Source organism: Perca flavescens, chromosome 2 (genome assembly GCF_004354835.1).
Source record: "Perca flavescens isolate YP-PL-M2 chromosome 2, PFLA_1.0, whole genome shotgun sequence".
Taxonomy (NCBI): Eukaryota; Metazoa; Chordata; class Actinopteri; order Perciformes; family Percidae; genus Perca; species Perca flavescens.
This window is the reverse complement of record NC_041332.1, coordinates 24,355,166-24,373,824: the sequence shown is the minus strand read 5'-3', so window position 1 is coordinate 24,373,824 and position 18,659 is coordinate 24,355,166. Positions and strand designations below refer to the sequence as shown.

Genomic DNA, 18,659 nt, shown 5'->3' with positions numbered 1-18,659 from the left:
GTCCGTTAACCCGATGAATCACTCTATATAAATATGTTGGAGAGCTGCTGTGTGTTCTGTTTTGGAAAAGAGTATTGAGAAAACATGTCATTTTTTTTTTTTTTTTTTTTTTTTTTTTTTTTTTAAACGAATGAACGGATTATCAAGGTGTACACCTAATATTTGCCTTTTTAAATTTTCACACCCATGCATCCATTCCTCATCCTTCTCATTCATCCATTGCATCCAACAGTAATTTACTGCAGTGTCACCCTGCACAAGTCCACTGTTATTGATGTATCGTTGTCATTCATTCATTTTATTACTGTGGCAGGTGTCAGCCGTTACAGAAGGCCACTACAGTTAGACGCATCTAACTAAAATGGAAGGGCTTTCTGTATATATGTAGGCTTATGCATGTCCTTCTATTTTCTAAACAACCATTCATCTGATCGACTTCACACTTAGCTGGGGGATTGTCCTTGGTAACTTGCTGCTTGTAACGGAGTAATTTCCCAATTTGGGATTAATAAAGTCCATCTATCTATCTATCTATCTATCTATCTATCTATCTATCTATCTAAAATCTGCATTCAGCCAATTCCGAACAGGCACATTTTGAACGGGCACTGGACTAATACAGACAAAGCACACACATGTCTGGCTGATATTGGCCATAGTCACAGCCAACACAAAGTAATTTGGCGGTGCAACTGTATGGTTTGCAGTCTATTTTGTTCAGCTCAGTCAACACGTTGAATTTAATTTCCTTTCTCTGTCCTTCAGCTTGTAGTTTTTTTTTTTATTTCATCCCAGGGCAATATTTCTTTTTGTGAGCGTTTGTTTTCACACCCATTTTTACACATACACGTATATAAATATATGCATCTCTGTGTTTGTGTCGCTGTGTGTTTGTCTGTGTCTAAATCATGTTGGTTTGTCTCCTCATCTGTCTCTCCGCCTTGCTCTGCTTGTTTTCCTTCACTTTCTCTTGCAACCACCCCCCCCAATACACCATTAAACACACACACACACACACACACACACACACACACACACACACACACACACACACACACACACACACACTCTCAAAGCACTCATCTTTTTCCCGGGTTTCCTTAAATCTCCCTACTGCTGAGAAAGTGAGTGACAGCACTATATGCACAGTCTGCAAAGGACTGACGAGGATTTTAACCAGATACGTCACAACTACTGGGTAAGAGAAAGAGGGAGGGACAGAGGAGAGGAGGAGAGCAAACAAACAGAGACGGGGAGAGAATGAGAGAGAGAGTACAGAGGGATATATTGAGTCAGAGCTGGTCTGCATGTTCCTCAGTGTTTAAGAGACAGAGGAATTGAGAGCAAGCAAGATGGAGTGCTGGCACAGATGAAGACTGTCCCTGGGTACGTATTTGTGGATGGCTATATTTGTGAATGTGAGTGTGTGCACATGTGCTTGCATGTGCATGCCTCTCTATGTTAGAAGGGTGAGAGCGATTGAGTTCGTAAGCAACATGCTGCAAGTAATCATTTGAACGTGCGTACCTAAGCAGTGAATTATTACATAAGAAGCAGTGCGAGTGACTGAATGAGTGTAAGTATTGAAGATGGGAACAGGCAGTTTGGGGTCTTTATGTGTGTGTGTACGGTCTTAACACATGGGTGTGTGTCAGAGATATTCTACTTAAGTGCTGTAACTTAGTGTAGTAAGGAGGGATGTGCTCTATGAAATGAGTTAAGTCTTGTTCTGTTTGTATATGGATGGTGTGTTGGCTCCAGCGTGTTCAGTATGTGGACATGTATGTCTGTGTGTGTAAGAAGGATAGACTTGATATGTTTTACGATGCGTTAGAGGTGTGGCATAGCATTACTGATGTAAACAAAGTCTCACCTCAGTACCTATGTTATTCTGTTTCAGATTTCTGTGTGGCTTCTACAAACATCTGAGGCCATGTAAAGGCAGATTCTAATCTATTGGCAACATATGTACTGTATATGACAACATACAGGAGGACATACGGTACAAGATAATTTACCCACAATAAGAAAGAGAAATCCCACAGCACTTGTCAGCTACGAAAGAAGGGTGGACGTTAACTAGAGCTGAAACAATGAATTTATTTGTTTATCTGCAAAAGATGAATCTTTATTTTTTGATGAGCGATTTGATAATGTGAAATGTAAAATGTGAAGATTTGCAGCTTGCTTTTTTTCTGATATATATGAATGTAAAATGATTATCTTTGGGTTTTTGGACTGTCAGCTTGGGCTCTGGAAAAACCTGTGCCGGGCATTGTTAACTGTTTTCTGTCATTTAAAGTTAACGATGAATTAATTAACTTAAAAAAAGACAGATTAACCGATGAAAATTTAAAAATTAACGAAATGAAAATAACGATGAGTAGTTGTATCCCTTGTTTTCAAAGCAACACGAGAATAACACTGAGCCAAACAGGCTAATCATTTGCGTTTACACAATATACAGTGGGGGAAATAAGTATTTGACCCCTTGCTGATTTTGCAGGTTTGCCAACTTACAAAGAATGCAAAAATCTACAATTTTAATCATATGTACATTCTAACAGTGAAAGACAGAATCCCAAAGAAAATTCCAGAAAATCACATCATATGAATTTATTAAAATTGATAACCATCTGATGAGGAAAAACAAGTATTTGACCCCCTGGACAAACAGCAAGTATTCTGGCTCCTACAAGCCAGTTAGTCTTTCTTTAAGACACAGCCCCAATCCGAACCAATTATCTACATCAAATACACCTCCCTCACCTCGTTACCTGTATAAAAGACACCTGTCAACACCCAAACAACCATCATCCAACTTCACCACCATGGGCAAGACCAAAGAGCTTTCTACGGACATCAGGGACAAGATTGTTGATCTGCACAAGGCTGGGATGGGCTACAAGAGAATCGGAAAGCAACTTGGAGAGAAAAGATCAACTGTCGGTGCAGTTATCAGGAAATGGAAGAAGCACCACACCACCGCCAACCTCCCTCGGTCTGGGCCTCCACACAAGATCTTGCCTCGTGGGGTGTCCCTGATCATGCGAACGGTGAGGAATCATCCCAAAACCACAAGGGGGAACTGATGAATCAACTGAAGGCAGCTGGGACCACAGTTACAAAAGAAACGGTTGGTAACACACTACGCCGTCATGGGTTGAAATCCTGCAGCGCACGCAAGGTCCCCCTGCTCAAGAAGAAACATGTACAGGCCCGCATGAAGTTCGCCATTCACCACCTGGACGACTCAGAAGAGGCCTGGAAGAAGGTGATGTGGTCAGATGAGACCAAAATAGAACTTTTCAACTTGTCGTGTTTGGAGGGCAAAGAACACAGAGTACAACCCAAAGAACACCATCCCCACCGTCAAGCATGGTGGTGGCAACATCATGCTTTGGGGTGCTTTTCAGCCAAGGGGACGGGACAACTCCATCGTAGGGGGAGGATGGACGGGGCCATGTATCGTGGAATTCTGGACCGACATGTCCTTCCCTCAGTGAGAGAGCTGAAGATGGGTCGAGGATGGGTGTTTCAGCACGACAACGACCCTAAGCACACCGCCAAAGCAACAAAAGAGTGGCTGAAGAAGAAGCACATCAAGGTTCTGGAGTGGCCTAGCCAGTCTCCAGACCTGAATTGATTGAAAATCTTTGGAGGGAGCTTAAAATTCGAGTTGCCAGGCGACAACCTCGGAACCTGAATGATTTGGAGGCTGTCTGCAGGGAGGAGGGGCCAACATCCCTGCCGAAATGTGCACAAACCTTGTCACCAACTATAAAAACCGTTTGACATCTGTGCTGGCCAATAATGGCTTTTCTACAAAATATTAACATGCTGTTTGTCCAGGGGGTCAAATACTTGTTTTTCCTCATCAGATGGTTATCAATTTTAATAAATTCATATGATGTGATTTTCTGGAATTTTCTTTGGGATTCTGTCTTTCACTGTTAGAATGTACATATGATTAAAATTGTAGATTTTTGCATTCTTTGTAAGTGGGCAAACCTGCAAAATCAGCAAGGGGTCAAATACTTATTTCCCCCACTGTATGCATCAGTCAAAAACTAGAAAAGCAACATTATTTCATTTTTGGGGGAAGAATGGACTTAAAAATCATGAATGGACAACGTGCTAAACAGACAAAATGACCACACATTAAGGGACAGAGGTCTCAAGTTGACACTACAACAGCAGAGACATGATTGGACATATGCAATAATAAGGAGGGGCTGATAAGTGACAGGATGCATGGGTAGTTGTGTCATATAGTGAAGGTATGTTTTAGGTAAAGACCATATACATTTTTGTTATCTAGTTGTTTTTGTCTTTTCCAGTCTAATGTGGGACATCACTGTCTGGTTAACCAAGAAAGCCGTTTCAAGTTTGTCTCTGTGATCACTGTAATCGGACCAGCTCTTGAAATAATAAAGACATGGTGGCACTGCGGGAGTGCATAAGAGAAAACATGGCTTCAGTCTCTCTTAATCACTGTAAGGGAAAAAAAGAAAATAATAACATTTGGCTTAACGAGGTTGGAGTTTTGGCAACAGTTATTACGCTTCATTTGGTAACAAATATGTTAAGGACCGAGAAAGGCTTCACATAGTCTTATGTAAATATTGCTCTGGGGACGTACACATGAGAGAGCGAGGAGTGAAAGAGGGAGATAAGGGAAGGATTAGAGTGAAGTGCAGATACACAAGTGACATCACTTGTTCATACTTTACAGCACTACGTTTGAATATTAATTCAGAGCTCAGACTTGGTGTGCTGACACAATGTGTGAGTCACACTTGAAGTGCCAAAGGTTCTAGCAGATTCTATTTTGGCTGTTGAGAAGTCAGGTTTGCATCAATGGATGGAAAGAGAAATATTTTAGTTTTCTTCAGGAAGAAATGTTTTGTGCTGCAATTTATTCAACATATTGTCAACGTTGACTTGCCTTGAATTTAATTGACCCCTGGTGCTGCTGTACACACTCCCCGAAAGTGGTGAGTTGGACACTCTGAATAGGTGGATGATACAACGGTTATTTTGTTTTTCTCATTTGGTTCCTCGTCTCTTGTTCCTCGCAGCTGTTATTCTCTGTTTTGTCTTTCTCACCTCATTCATTTCCTTCTGTCTTCCTTTTATATTCCACAGTCTCGTTCGACAGTCCACATGAGCGTCTCCAAACCCCCACCCCCTCCACCACCCACCTGGCCATCCCCCCTTCCTCCACCTCCACACCTTCCTCCACCGCCTCAACCGCCTCCTCCCCCTCGGCGACGCCCCACTCCACCGGTCCGCCCCCTCCCTCGCCGGTCAAGATCTCTATGCAGGAGCACTTTGCCATCAACGTGTGCCCGGGACCCATCCTCCCCATCCCACAGATCTCAGACTTCTTTCCCCGTTTCCACGACTACCCCTGCACGCCACCGCCTCCGAGGGAGAAGAAGATCCTAAAAGAGGAGACTTTCAACGGGGAGACGGGTGTAGGATACAAGGATGGGGAGAGGAGGCTGGACAACGACGGAGACAGGGAGGAGGCGATCGACTCTGATGATGATGACAGTGAGTTCTGAGGAGGGTGAACAAAGTTTAGTGGTGGAGAAGTTGTGCTCAGTATTCTGTGTGTGAATGTTTATTCATGTGAAAATGACAAGTGAGCAAACACTTTCTATTCTAAAACTTTGGAGAGGAGTCATCTTTTTTTTTTTTTTTTTTTTACTCAAAATGAGTTTCAGCATTTTCCTCAGAAACACAACATATGCTTGCAGAGTAATTGTGGATTCAAGCATTTTTCCAAGAGTGTTTGTCACTCCCACTTTATGTGACACAGCGCCTCCGATGATTTATTAGACAATGTAGCAGTAGTGGGACTAAGCCTGCAAAGTTTCTGCTCATTCCCAAACAGTAATCAAACAAGACAGATCAATTCATATTAGGCAGCATCAAGTTTTTAAGAGGCCATCTGCTGTGTGTATGACTCAGTGTTTGTGTGTGTGTGTGTGTGTGTGTGTGTGTGTGTGTGTGTGTGTGTGTGTGTGTGTGTGTGTGTGTGTGTGTGTGTGTGTGTGTGTGTGTGTGTGTGTGTGACTTAGCTTGTCTTTCCCTTTACTGGCAGTAATTGCCATGGTTTGTGTTGTTTTCAGCCTACCTAGGAACATTGGAGTTCACCCTACTCTTTGATCAGGAGAACAACTGCCTTCATTGTACTATTCACAAGGCAAAGGTACACACAATTTTAATATCTTTTTCATTTAAACACTTCTGTCTGTGGTTGCATAATGTCTCCTTGAAGTCCCATTGAAAACAATTCTCCTTTGATGCTTTTACGTTTGCACAAGACGTCAGCATGATTTCTCTCAACCTTTTTAAAGTAACGTGTTCGCCACACACCCTCAGCAGCTTGTCAATTCAAGAATAAATCATCTCATGGCACTGTGAAATATTGGATAATGTTGCTCTGTTGCTGTGGCAGACACATTTGGTTTGGCACAAGCCTTGTATCACATATTGTGTACTGTTACATTATGTTAATTATGTTAATCTCAATGAACGTTTCCCTTGAGGACAACAAAAAGGAGTCAAGGATGGTAGAAAATAGTAACATGGAAAGGAACCCCTATAAGCACTATAGAGATGTAGCTACAGTAGAAGAGCTCTGTCATGTCCGCTGTCTTTTTCTGACCCTGTCAGTTGTGTGAAGGGTTTGAGGGCATGATGACGTCACCTTTGACACTATAGTATGTGTGTCTGTGTGTCTGTGTCTGTGTGTGTCTGCTTGTGTCCACAGGGACTGAAAGCCATGGACTCCAATGGACTGGCTGATCCATACGTCAAGCTGCATCTTCTCCCCGGGGCTAGCAAGGTCACTGCTCCAACCTTACCTCAGTGGCAATTAACGTAACATACTACCACACTGGGCTGTCCCACACACTGACACTCCCTCCCACATCACATAGAAACTGCTGACAAAAGGAGATAATTTATAGAAAAGACTGAAAATGGGACACATTTCATACATTATTCAGCTAAAGACAACACCATTTTTTTTATTTACTTTTTTACTTTTTTGCAAGTAATACTCTCCCTTGTTGATTCAGACACCAAAAAAAGAAGTCAAAACGTTTTGCAAAAAACCATAACATGGCAGCGGGCTAATTTAATGTGTCGTGTCAAGCCGTTGAGCGGGAGCATTTCGGTTGGTTAATGCTTAATGTGGCTCGTCCAATGCTCTGCTTTATCGAGCACAAACACGTTCTGGTCTGCTGCGCCGCTCTTGTCTTGTTTTTAGCTCAAGCAGCAGGAAAGATAAGGCTTGCCACAACAGCAACCCCCAGCTACGGCAGAATGCAACCTGTTGTCGGCCATTTTGGCTCAAGGTTGACACGAAATTAGGTTATGATAAGTGCAGGGAGGACGGCGAGCCAAGTTAGGTTGAATGTGTCAACTATCTGAGGTCTAAGTTGCTAACAATAACAACGTCTGGGGGATTTCTGTCCTCCAGCCTGTCTTCTCCCTCGTTTTCGCTCTCCTTTCGCCACTTCCTACCCCTATCTCTGTCTCGATCTCACTATCTGGCTGGGACCCTCTTTGACCTTGAAATACCAACAGTGTGTGGAGAGAAAAGGAGGGGGAGAGAGAGAGAGGAGAAAGGGAGAGACAGATGAGGGGAGAACAGCAGCAGGTGGTTGTCATGGAAACAGGGAGGATTGTTACACGGCTCACGTCAACAGGCGAGTGTTGATGGGGGAGATGGGTGGTAGAGGTGGTGGTGGGGGGGCACGCAGAGAAAGCGTCAATGAGTAAGTAAGTACCCATGAACAGACCTTTGTTAAATACGGGGACCACGTCTCTTGAAAAGTGGGAGCGTGCACGTGTCGAAGTGAGGGTGATGGACACGTGCACACACCAACTCCAGACTCGGCATGCAAACGGGGCAGTGAATAATCCAGAACACAAAAGGTTCCAGTTACTGCAAAAGAACTGAGTTATCAAAATACCGAGAGCAGTGGCACACGTCTCCTCTGCCTCACTCGGCTTTCCTCTTTCTCAGCCTCCCGTCCTCACAAGCTCTTCAACCAGTTTACAGTCCAGCACTCTGTCTTTGTAATGTCAACACACACTGCAACACATGCGGCGAATGACCTTGCGTATATGCAGACACATGCTAAGGCTGTAGTCACAGTCACAGAGATGCTGCCTTTATTCGTCCCTTCTTCTTTATCACTCCCTTCCTCATTCTTACACACAAGCATGGGCACAGTAGTTGCCGGAGCCTCTGTGTTGGTCATTAGTATTTTCATCTTCCCATTCCTTTACGAGGTGCATGGAAGATTCACTCACAGGCTCTTCATCCACACCTCTGGGAAGTAGGGATTGAGAGAGAGAGGGAGTGTGAAATAAGTAAAAAGATCCATGTAGACAGATGGAGGGAAAGAAGGGAGAGTGTGATGGGCAGATGGAGGGCTAGAGATAAAACATTTAAAAACACCAGCGTAGAGGGAAAATGGAGGCAGGCAGTGACAGAGGGCAGGGAGAGGGAACTGGTGTTTCATGTGTTTGTAGATGTAGCATGTGGTAAGATATGTGTTCAGGAAACCAACCCAATTCACTCAATCGGGATTGATGATTATTTGTGAAATTGTTGTTTTGTTGGCTTGTGCTGGCACACATTCAGCTGTGCAACACCGCTGCGAGTCATGACTCTGCCTGTGAATATCTCCTCCTGCACATTAAAGAATCAAACAAATGACATGAATCAAAAACACTTGTTTCCTCCATGGAGCTTACTCTGGGGGGCTAACTCTTGTAGATAAGCCAAAAGTTTTCAGCAGAAAATGGAGAATAAAAAAAGGGGACAGTGATGGGAGGAAATGGAGTAAGAAGGGAAGGTGACACAGGCAGAACAATGGGATGTGGGGACAAAAACAGACCAAGAGAGAGAAGATGGAAGAGAGGGCTCAGCATCTGGCCCTGAGGCGTTAGCAAGAGGCTTACTGTGGCAAAAAGGAAGAGCGAGAGAAAGAGAGAGACATGAGGTGTTTATCTGTAAAGCTTTAGATGGGAGCAAGAGTATTTGAAGAGAATAGTCTTACCATTTTCTCTACCAGCTGGACATTCAGAGAGTATGTATATAGTATGTACACTCTCCCTTCTATAGTATGTTTATAGTGGTGGAAGATCCTTCACTTGAATAGAAATAGCAACTCATAATGTGAAGTAAAATTATTATTATTAATAGCAAAAAAAAGAATGAAATGGAATGTATTCAATATGCAGGGCTCAGTGTTAAAATTGGATATGTGTAACTGATGCATTACAATGTATGCAGCATCTCAATATAACTGGTAGAGATTTTTCTAACCACTTTATATACTGTTGGAAATTTTAAAAGATAAGGCTGTCAATGCTCTATATTTTTGTTATTGTCAACAAATCCCATGAAAAGACCAAAATCAACAATGCGTTAGTCCTTTTCTCAGTACTTTCAGATTTCTCCATGCCAAGCCATGGCACTTAGCCCCGAGCCAAATTGTTCCCACTGAAGATGCTGAAGAAATCTTTTTCAAAATGGGTCACATTCTTTTAAATAAATAACTCCCTAAAATCTGGGCACTATAGTTCTGATCAAGCATTACTCAAGCAGGAGTAAAGCATTTGTTGGGGACTAATTTCAGTGGCAGGTTAATATACATTTTGTGGTTTAGTGAGTATTTATGGCACCAGGACAGTCTATGTGAGATTGACTTAAAATAAACTACAGTGCCTGTGGCCTCTGGCACGTCCCTTCCTCTTGCAAGCAGCTGCAGGGCTTCCTAGGGTTTCTACCGGCATTACATCCAAAACTACAGTAACTGCTGTGGAGGCCTTTGACGGAGCTAAAGCAGTGTTTCATCACAGCTCCCGTCCTAACCCTTCCCGATCCCTCACGCCAGTTTGTGGTTGAGGTCCGTTCTTACGCAGGAGTGGGCGCTGTTCTCACTCAGCGATCTGTCCAGGACCAGATGCTTTACTCCTGCGCGTTCTTGTCCCACTAACTACGAGGAACTACAACATTAGCATTCTGACCTGCTAGCTGTCAAGCTAGCTCTGGAAGAGTGGAGACACTGGTTGGAGGGTACCGACTTCTGGAACCTGGAATACACATACACTGCTAAACTGCTGAACTCCCACCAGGCCATGTGAGCTCTTTAACCTAATCAACTTTGTGCTAGCGCCCAGGATCAAAGAATACAAGTTCAAGTCCGAGGGAACTTCTGCTGAGCCTGTGGAGATCCTCATCATCTCCTGCAACATCGGAGCAGGAATCAAACACAAGGTAAAGCAGTCACATTCAGTTCACAGTGATTGTCCTGTTAATCACCTTTAGTCAAGGGCGGACTGGCCATCTGGCATACCGGGCACTTTCCCGGTGGGCCGACGTGCTTTTTGGGCCGACCGCCGACACTTTTTATTTATTTATTTATTTTTGTTTGGCCCATGAACCGGCCCGTAAAAGTGGTAGGCCTAGATCGGCAGCCCATTTTTTTTCCAATTGACACTGGCCTGCTGGCCCAAAACACTTTAGTCAAAATATCACATAGGCTAGTTTTTTTTTTTCTGACAGACGCAGCCCATGAAACATGTAGCTCAACGGCCCATTGGTTGTTTTCTTAATTGACACTGGACTGGCCCAATCATATCTTTAAACAGCACCCTCTTTGGGATTTCTGCCTGCATGCAGTTTCTGCCAGGCTAGAATAGTGATAGAGATCATGGAGAAGAAACGCAAAGGAGGTGCAGAGAAGCTGCGTGAGAAAAAGAAACCGGCCCTTCAGACAGACGCTGCCAAATGTGTCAAATTGACAGACATGTTTTCAGCTCACGTGGCTGATGATAGTGGTGTCAGTGTCGGCAGCAGTGGCATGCACAGTGAGGAGACTCAGGAGGAGAGGGACAGAGATGATGGAGTGAGCGTAGAACCTGCGGTAAGCAGAACTCCCCTTAAAACACTTTGCCCCGTGATAAAACTGAACCAAAAACAAGTGGTGCACAAACTGTTGATGATAACACTCCAAGGAGTATACCGTTTTATTGTATTAATAAATGGCTCTTTTTTTTAAGTACTTAATGTGTCAACTCTCACTGATTCTTGCTTACTCATTACATGGCGTTAGTAGTTTTAAGGAGTAGGAGTTTGTATACATATTAAGGGGAGCGCAAGGACGGGTGGTATTTGTGCTCTTAAGTAGTGGGCCGGTCTGGGCCAAAATGCCAGGGCCGATTTTTGGTCCCAGTCCGTCCCTGCCTTTAGTCCCAGTTCATCTTCGCTCATAGGTCCTCGAGTTTTACCTGGCCCGTCATCCTGGGGGTGGATGCAAACTGGCTCTCCTAAGTCAGCGTTTCTGGTGTTCCTCGATGGAGAAGGACAACTGGCAGTTCATTGCCACCTGCCCGGTCTGCTTTCTTTGCAAGAACTCCAGCCAGGCTCCCACAGGACTCCACCACCTCCTGCCTGTTCCTCATCGGAGATGGCTCTGCGGTGCATCTTCTCCAAGAAACACGCCTCCTGGTCCAAACAACTGCTTTTATTCATTGCTGTTACTGCACCTGGATGGGGGCTCGTTCCACACTCCTCCACACTTCAGATTGTTTCCAGAAGCGTGCCAACCAGCCCCTCACTACTTCCCAGGAGTGTCTAGCTGGCTACGTGAGACCTACCTCTGAATGGAGTCCACCAAATTGGATCCTTGCTCCGTGGGCCCTTTCCCCATCTCTAAAGTGATCAACCCGCCTGCACTGTGTCTTTGACTGTCTTGGGGTTAATGTTTTCTAAATCACATGAGGTCCCCTGGTTATACTAGTCTCGTGCAAATAGGGCTTTAGAGTCATGCTTTTGGGTTCAAACCGGTTTTTACTGAGCCTTTACAGGAAGTGCAATACTAAATCACTGGGGGCCCCTTTAATAGTTTTTGGACAATAATGGAGCTCTGTGACACAGAGGAATAAGCTACTTTCTATCAGGCTTTGGCTACAAAGATTATACTTGTTAGTACGAGCAGTTTATTTTTAATGTGATTTTTTTTTTTTTACAATGAGAAAGAAATGTCTACTAATATTACCAGACCTATCCTTTAGCGTGCTGTATTTATTTCCTCACTATAGGTATTTCAAATCTCAATCTGCAAAGTCACTAGCAAAAGTAGTGTTGCATAAAATTTCAACACTCAAGTTAAGCAGAAGCACATCAAACTTTTACTTTCCACCACTGATAACCACTTCTTCATCTCAGAACAGCCAATTAGTTCTGCCTTTGGCTCCATAAGATCTTATTAACCCACATTTTAGGACACATATGTGTCTATTACTTCGTAATTTGAGCCAGGTTTGGTTTTACAAGAGTTGTGTGGAATGTATGTATCTGGGAAGTCAATAAAACACCTTTTAATAGGATGCATGCCCCATTTCTAGAAGGGTTTATAAACATTAAAATAAATACAAAGAAAATCCGAAATCAAAATTTGAACAAGATGAATACACCCTTAAGGTAACTGTGGGAAATGAGGCAGCAAGTGGCTGCAAACTTTATTTATGTATGGTGAAGCTATTAAGAGCTTGTGGACATTTTCTCTCTTAGAAAGCTTTAATTTTTCATGCTAAATTTGTTGTGCAACTTAATTGGCTGCTGTTTGAGGCACAGTGCTTAATTTGGAGGTCTGGCTCTAAAATAATCACTGGCTGTCTGGTCTTATCATGTTGGGGAGGAGACAGACAGACAGGTGAGGCAAGGGAAGCCTCGCGTCCTCTCACTCTCCTCTACAAAGTAGGCAACAGATGTCTGCGATTTCCTGAGGGACAGAGATAAATGATGTTTTCCCACTCGTTTTCTCTCCCTTCTTTCTTGATATTTTAGTGACACTCATTCTGCTTCCTTTTCATGATCTTTTATTCTCTTTCTTTCATTCTGATTCGAGTTTGCTTCTTCACCTTTAAAACATTCCTCTTTTTTTTATCCTTCCTTTTCCATTAATTTATTTTCATATTTCTTCTTCTTTGTCTCAACAGGCAAACAAGCTACGCACAAAAACCCTGAAGAATACGCTGAACCCAGTGTGGAACGAAACGCTGATGTATCATGGCATCACAGCAGCCGACATGACCACCAAAACGCTCAGGTAGGTGCTCCGCTCTGAATTTCACTTTGGCCAGCAATTAACACTATTCCCCAGAGACCACCAAATGACCAGTTCATTATACGGTGGATTAAGATCCATGCTTCCAATCCTCCAGTGAACTGCCAGCAGCCGTCTTTGCTACCCAGTAGGCGTTTCCAGGTAATTCAGTATTTCAGCCAGGCGACGCCAGCCAACTGTTTCACTTGCTGTTGCTGCGGTAACTGCTCAGGTGTTGGCTGCGTGGCGAGTCTCCGACCCCTCCTTCCCACAGTGCACTCCATATGGAGTGATTGAGGTCATGCGTAGCCATCTTGGCCCAAAAAGTCTGATGCTCTGGTGTCCTCCTGCATGTGTACGTTGATTCAGAGACAATTTTGCACATGTTTTGTTTGTGAACGTGTGCGCTGCGTACAATCAGTGTCAGTTTGCTCAGCAGATTCATAATAGGGTTGGATGGTACTGTCTATCCTGAGGAAACTTAAGCATGGACGCACTGATGCGCACACATGAATCCCGTCTGCACCACACACAAATGCAGCTAGTCAGGTGTGTGTGCGCTTATCCTCTTGTGTGTATGTCAAGGGCAATCCCTGGCAGGAAAGAACATGCATGGCCCCTCTGTACGTAGAGAAGACACACATGTACACAAACAACACACGTCCTTCAGCTTTTACAAACACACACACACACACATTCAAAAATAACATTTACTCCTCTCCCCCCCCCCCTCCACACACACACACACACACACACACACACACCCATGTACACACCCACAGCAGCATGAGGAGACACCCCTCAAACTAGAGGAAACCCACCTGACCTCCGTTCAAGGACATAGCCCACAGACACAAACCAGCACGAGGGCTATGGGAAGCCAAAATGAGGAAGAGGAGGAGGAGCGTGACCAAGAGATGAAGAGAGCAAAAAAGAGAGAGAGAGAGGGGCTGCCGAGATGAAGGGAGGAGAAGGGAAAGCGTGAATGATTTCAAGTGACAGATAAGGCGGTGTGGAAGAGGAAACTACGGAGGCCAAGATTAAGGAAGGTGACCAAATGAAGGGATGGAAAGAATCCATAGGTCAATTAAAAGGGAGAGATTGGTTTACAGAGAGTGTAGTGAGAGGAATAAAGTGATGAATGAGGAAATTCACTTAGCTGAGAGAAAAAAGGGCGAATGACGGGGAGGAGTTGATTTCAGAGGGGAGCCAAAAAACGAAAGAATGAGAACAGTGAGAAATACGTGAGACAGCAAACGAGCAGGAGTGAATGAAACGCAGTCCGACATTGAGGAATGGGGGAAAGCGATGGACAGTGGGAGATAGAGAGAGGAAGAAAATCTGCTCAAACTCTCTGTGGATGTCTTCAGGCGCTACCACGATACCTCAGCCAATAGACAGACTTTACTCTCATTACTCTACAGAAAGCAGTGAACAGTCAGAAAATGGAGAAACCGAGAGGGATCCCCGGAGAGATGTTTACTCACTGTTGAGCCCGCTCTGCCGGTCCCAGCAGGGTGTAGAGGAGGGGATGCTGTACTCTTTGATCTCTGTGCTCTGTGAACTGCTGCGCAGGAGTACTATGTCCAGACATAGCCTCCCTGTAGACCTGCCTGAAGGCCTGGGCAGTGCAAAGTTTATAGTATAACTGGGCCATACTAAAGTCAGAACAAACCCGTTCAATTTTAGATGAATGCGTATTCAAGTGAAAACAAGGATTATTTCTAAGCAGCATTTAGGTTTAGAATATCACAGCAAACACTCACTTCAGAAATACAACAAAAGAACTGGTTTATCTGTTTACAGTGCAGCCAAACTAATAAAGTCAAGAATAATTGCAACTGTAATCTGATTGAGGTAGTCTCCCACATGACGGCAGGACACAGTAAAGTCGGTTACATTGAAGGAATGTGATCAGTGCTAACCTCATCTTTTAGCAGTTGACCACTTTCAATGTGAAGCAGTGGCAGGTTTACATTAACAGTAAGTAAGCGTGAATAACAGTGAGGCTGTTATTATTCCGATAACATTGCGTTGGATTATATGCATGTATAGTTTCCTGAGAGTTCCTCGTACTTAGGTAGACACCTACTATAAATCCAGTGAATGGTGGACTCCACCGCTACCAATAAAAACTACTACATAGAGCTTGAATTGTTGAATGTAAATAAATTCAATGGCTGTTACAGGAAACTGCCATAAATAAATAGTTTCAAATATGGGATTTGATGTCATGAAAATCTTTTATGATTGTTTCTTGAAGCAGTTTCTTACTTTTTGTTACTCCAGCCCACATCAAAGACAGCAATAAAAGCTGGAGTGCAGCCAAAAATGTATGAGTCATTAAAAGTTTCTTTGGTGTCAAGTCCATTCTGCCGCACCGCTCTTTGTACTGGAGGATAAATTCTGTAAAAAGATTAATGCAGTGTGTAAAGTGGAGGGAGAAGACTGGCTTTGTTTTATTTATTTATTTATTTCGCACTTCATTCACTCATTTGCAGTTACAAAGATTATGTAAAGCCATTAGGCTGAATTGAAATGCACTTAAATAGAAAGGGACAGCTAAATAAAAGCAAGTTATGAAATGGCTCTCAGAAAAAAAAAATCTCTCAAAGTTGTAACAGCATTCTTTGTTTACATTATGTATTCAACTATTCCTTAGTGTGCATACTTTATCTCTAATGGCCACTGAAGGTCCATTCTCTTATTAAGAATAAATTAGCTGACTAAACTCAACGTCAATCCAGACTTCACGGTTGGCCTCATACCGGCGAATCCTTCAATTGGTGCAGCAAGTCTGTGTGAGGTGCTCAAGTCTTGAGTGAAAAATCAACCCACCTGGAAGTTATTTAGTCTGTTTTTTAATCATACAATCGTAATTGTTTCATTTGAAAGAAAGTTTGTACTTATCTCCAGTAAAAATCTACCTTTTTCAAGGCTGATGTTGTGAGCTTAACACATTTTTAGAAAATACCAGAAACATGAGACACTGCACTGGGAACAAGTAGATTTATCGGTCTCCTTTGAAGTCTGAATATGAGACAGATTGCGTTGCTCTGAAAATTGTTTTATTGCAGTGAGGCGACATGACTTTGAGATTAAGTCCACACTTTTCTATCAATTGCTGTAGTTTGCCTCTGCCTTTGGGCATATTTCAAAAGATTTAGGATGCAGTGACAGTCATAATATGGTGCCAATCCCTCCCCTCATTTAAATAAATTAATGCTTTTCTGCCTCTAAAAGATTCACACCACAAAAAAAAAGAATTGGGGTGAATTGTACATCCATGACTTTGGGGAGAATCTCTTCTTTAAGACTCCTTGTGGCTTTTATCACTAAAACGATTATTAGGCCGGCAGTTAACCGAAGGGAGAATCAAGAGATTGTGTGTATGTGTGTGTTGTGTGTGTGCGTCTAGTAGTCTCTCTCTCAATTTCTTCCCTCTATCTCTCGGACCGTCTATTCAGGAAGATAGGGACAAATATAGGACTTGATTTGGTATTGGAAGAAGGGCACGGCTGAGATTGGCTACTGGATGCCTCAGGTGAGATGTATGGTCGGGTACTGACATGGTCAGGGAGAGGTATAAAAAAATCTTTGATTAGGTATTAGATGACAGAATGATATTTTTGGTTGGGGGTTTCTTTTTTTTTTTTTCAATGAAGGTCTGTCGGTCAGTTCACCATATTTGGATAGATTGCTGTGAAATTTTGCACAGACATTCATGGTCCTCAGACGATAAATCCTACTGACTTTGATGATCCTCTCACTTTTTCTCTAGTGTAACCATGAGGTTTAAATTTGTGGTTTTGAGTGAAAGCGCATGGCGCAGGTGCGTTTAGGGCGTCCAAATCCACTTTTGCTAGTTTGACGGCGGAAAAAAGGGTCCGAGTGCCGGGCACATGGTTCAAAAGGGTTAAACTTAGTGTCTTCATTAATTTATAAGTGTGTTTTGGGCATAACATGCAATAAACCAATTAGTGTCATCTCCCATTCCCTTTAAAAGCCAAGCGCGTTTGTACCTTGGCGCATTGCTATTATGATGCCGGATTTGCACCGTAATATTTTTATTTGTAATCTTTTCCGTGCGTGTGTGTGTGTGTGTGTGTGTGTGTGTGTGTGTGTGTGTGTGTGTGTGTAACAAGCATAGTGTGTGCGCGCTGTGCATAAGCCTAGGCACATTTTACTAATTTGCTGTTTAAATAACAATGAAATGCTGCGCTATTGACCAGGTTTTTGTTGGTCAATGGCGCAATCACTTCCCACTTGCTCAAGATAGCAATATGCCAAGAATGCACCTGAACACACCTCCCTGTAATACCAGCATGCCCATGGGCACAAAGATGGGCACAGGTGCATTTGCTATTTAAACAACATGGGCGCTGGACGGGAAATTGACAACTGCGTCGGTCTTAAACTAGCAAAGACACTTGTGTCTGGCTTTGCGCTGCGCCGGGTGCAAGATAGGGCCCTTATAGTCTTGTAATGAGAAATCAGTTGATTAGTATTTAGCAGAAGGCTCCTTTTGATTCTTTAAAACATTGACTGATATTGAAGTTAGTTTTGCATCTCTAATAATATACCATTTTATACAAAATCAATGTAGACTATGATTCGAAGTAGCCATGCAATTTATCTTTATATTATCATATATTTATAAGTCATCCATCAGTTGTCATCAAAGTCATTTTTTTGTTGACACTCTTCCTACTTGTGTGAGACCAAAAGAGATACTTTCACAAGTACAGCCACCATGCAGGAGTGCTACAACACCCTGATAATCTAATGTAACCCATGAGGCGGATTTTGTCAGCGACGCCACGCATAGTTTCGCACCACAGGTTGAACAGATTCCACGAGCATCTGTTTGGTTTTTAGAGGAATTCTAGGGTGTGAGAAAACGGATGGAGCGTTTGCACATAAGAAGCCAAAGGTTTGGGTGGAACTGATGTCATATTTCACCGGAACCATTGTCTCATCACAGACAACCTGCATGTATGACAGAGCAAAGGCACATAAATCATCTGACAGCAGTGGTCATGAGTCAGAGTTACTCTGAAGCTTCTGCTAGAGATACTCATCCGTTATGACTAAAAGGGCTGGAACCAGCATGTCAAACATCCAAATGTCAGAGGGACAGAAAGAGAGGGAAGGTGTGTGTGTGTGTGTGTGTGTGTGTGTGTGTGTGTGTGTGTGTGTGTGTGTGTGTGTGTGTGTGTGTGTGTGTGTGTGTGTGTGTGTGTGTGTGTGTGTGTGTGTGTGTGTGTGTGTGTGTGTGTGTGTGTGTGTGTGTGTGTGTGTGGTGGGGCGGGGGGTTGAGAATAGAGAGTAAAGAGCGAGGAAGAAATCAGGAGCAGTGACAGTCCATCTGGGAATATTTGAGCACGGAGGGAATATTGTAGCCGGTGATGGGCTGTGAAGACTGTAGTGTAACTGATGGAATATTCACCCTCCATCAAACATCACCGCCAGTTTAAATAAGTGCCCTCTGTGGAGGAAATCATTTTACAGAAC

At 43.3% G+C, this 18,659-nt stretch overlaps 1 protein-coding gene across 1 annotated transcript in view; it reads left to right on the top strand.

Moving 5' to 3' along the window:
- Positions 1–18,659, top strand: part of LOC114571961 (double C2-like domain-containing protein beta) — a 70,859-nt gene that overhangs the window by 31,573 nt on the left and 20,627 nt on the right. Inside the window, 5 exon segments of the mRNA XM_075447456.1 lie at positions 5,149–5,191; positions 5,194–5,559; positions 6,141–6,220; positions 6,785–6,859; positions 13,039–13,148. Of these exon segments, the coding sequence (XP_075303571.1) occupies positions 5,167–5,191; positions 5,194–5,559; positions 6,141–6,220; positions 6,785–6,859; positions 13,039–13,148 (656 nt within the window). The 5' untranslated portion in view covers positions 5,149–5,166.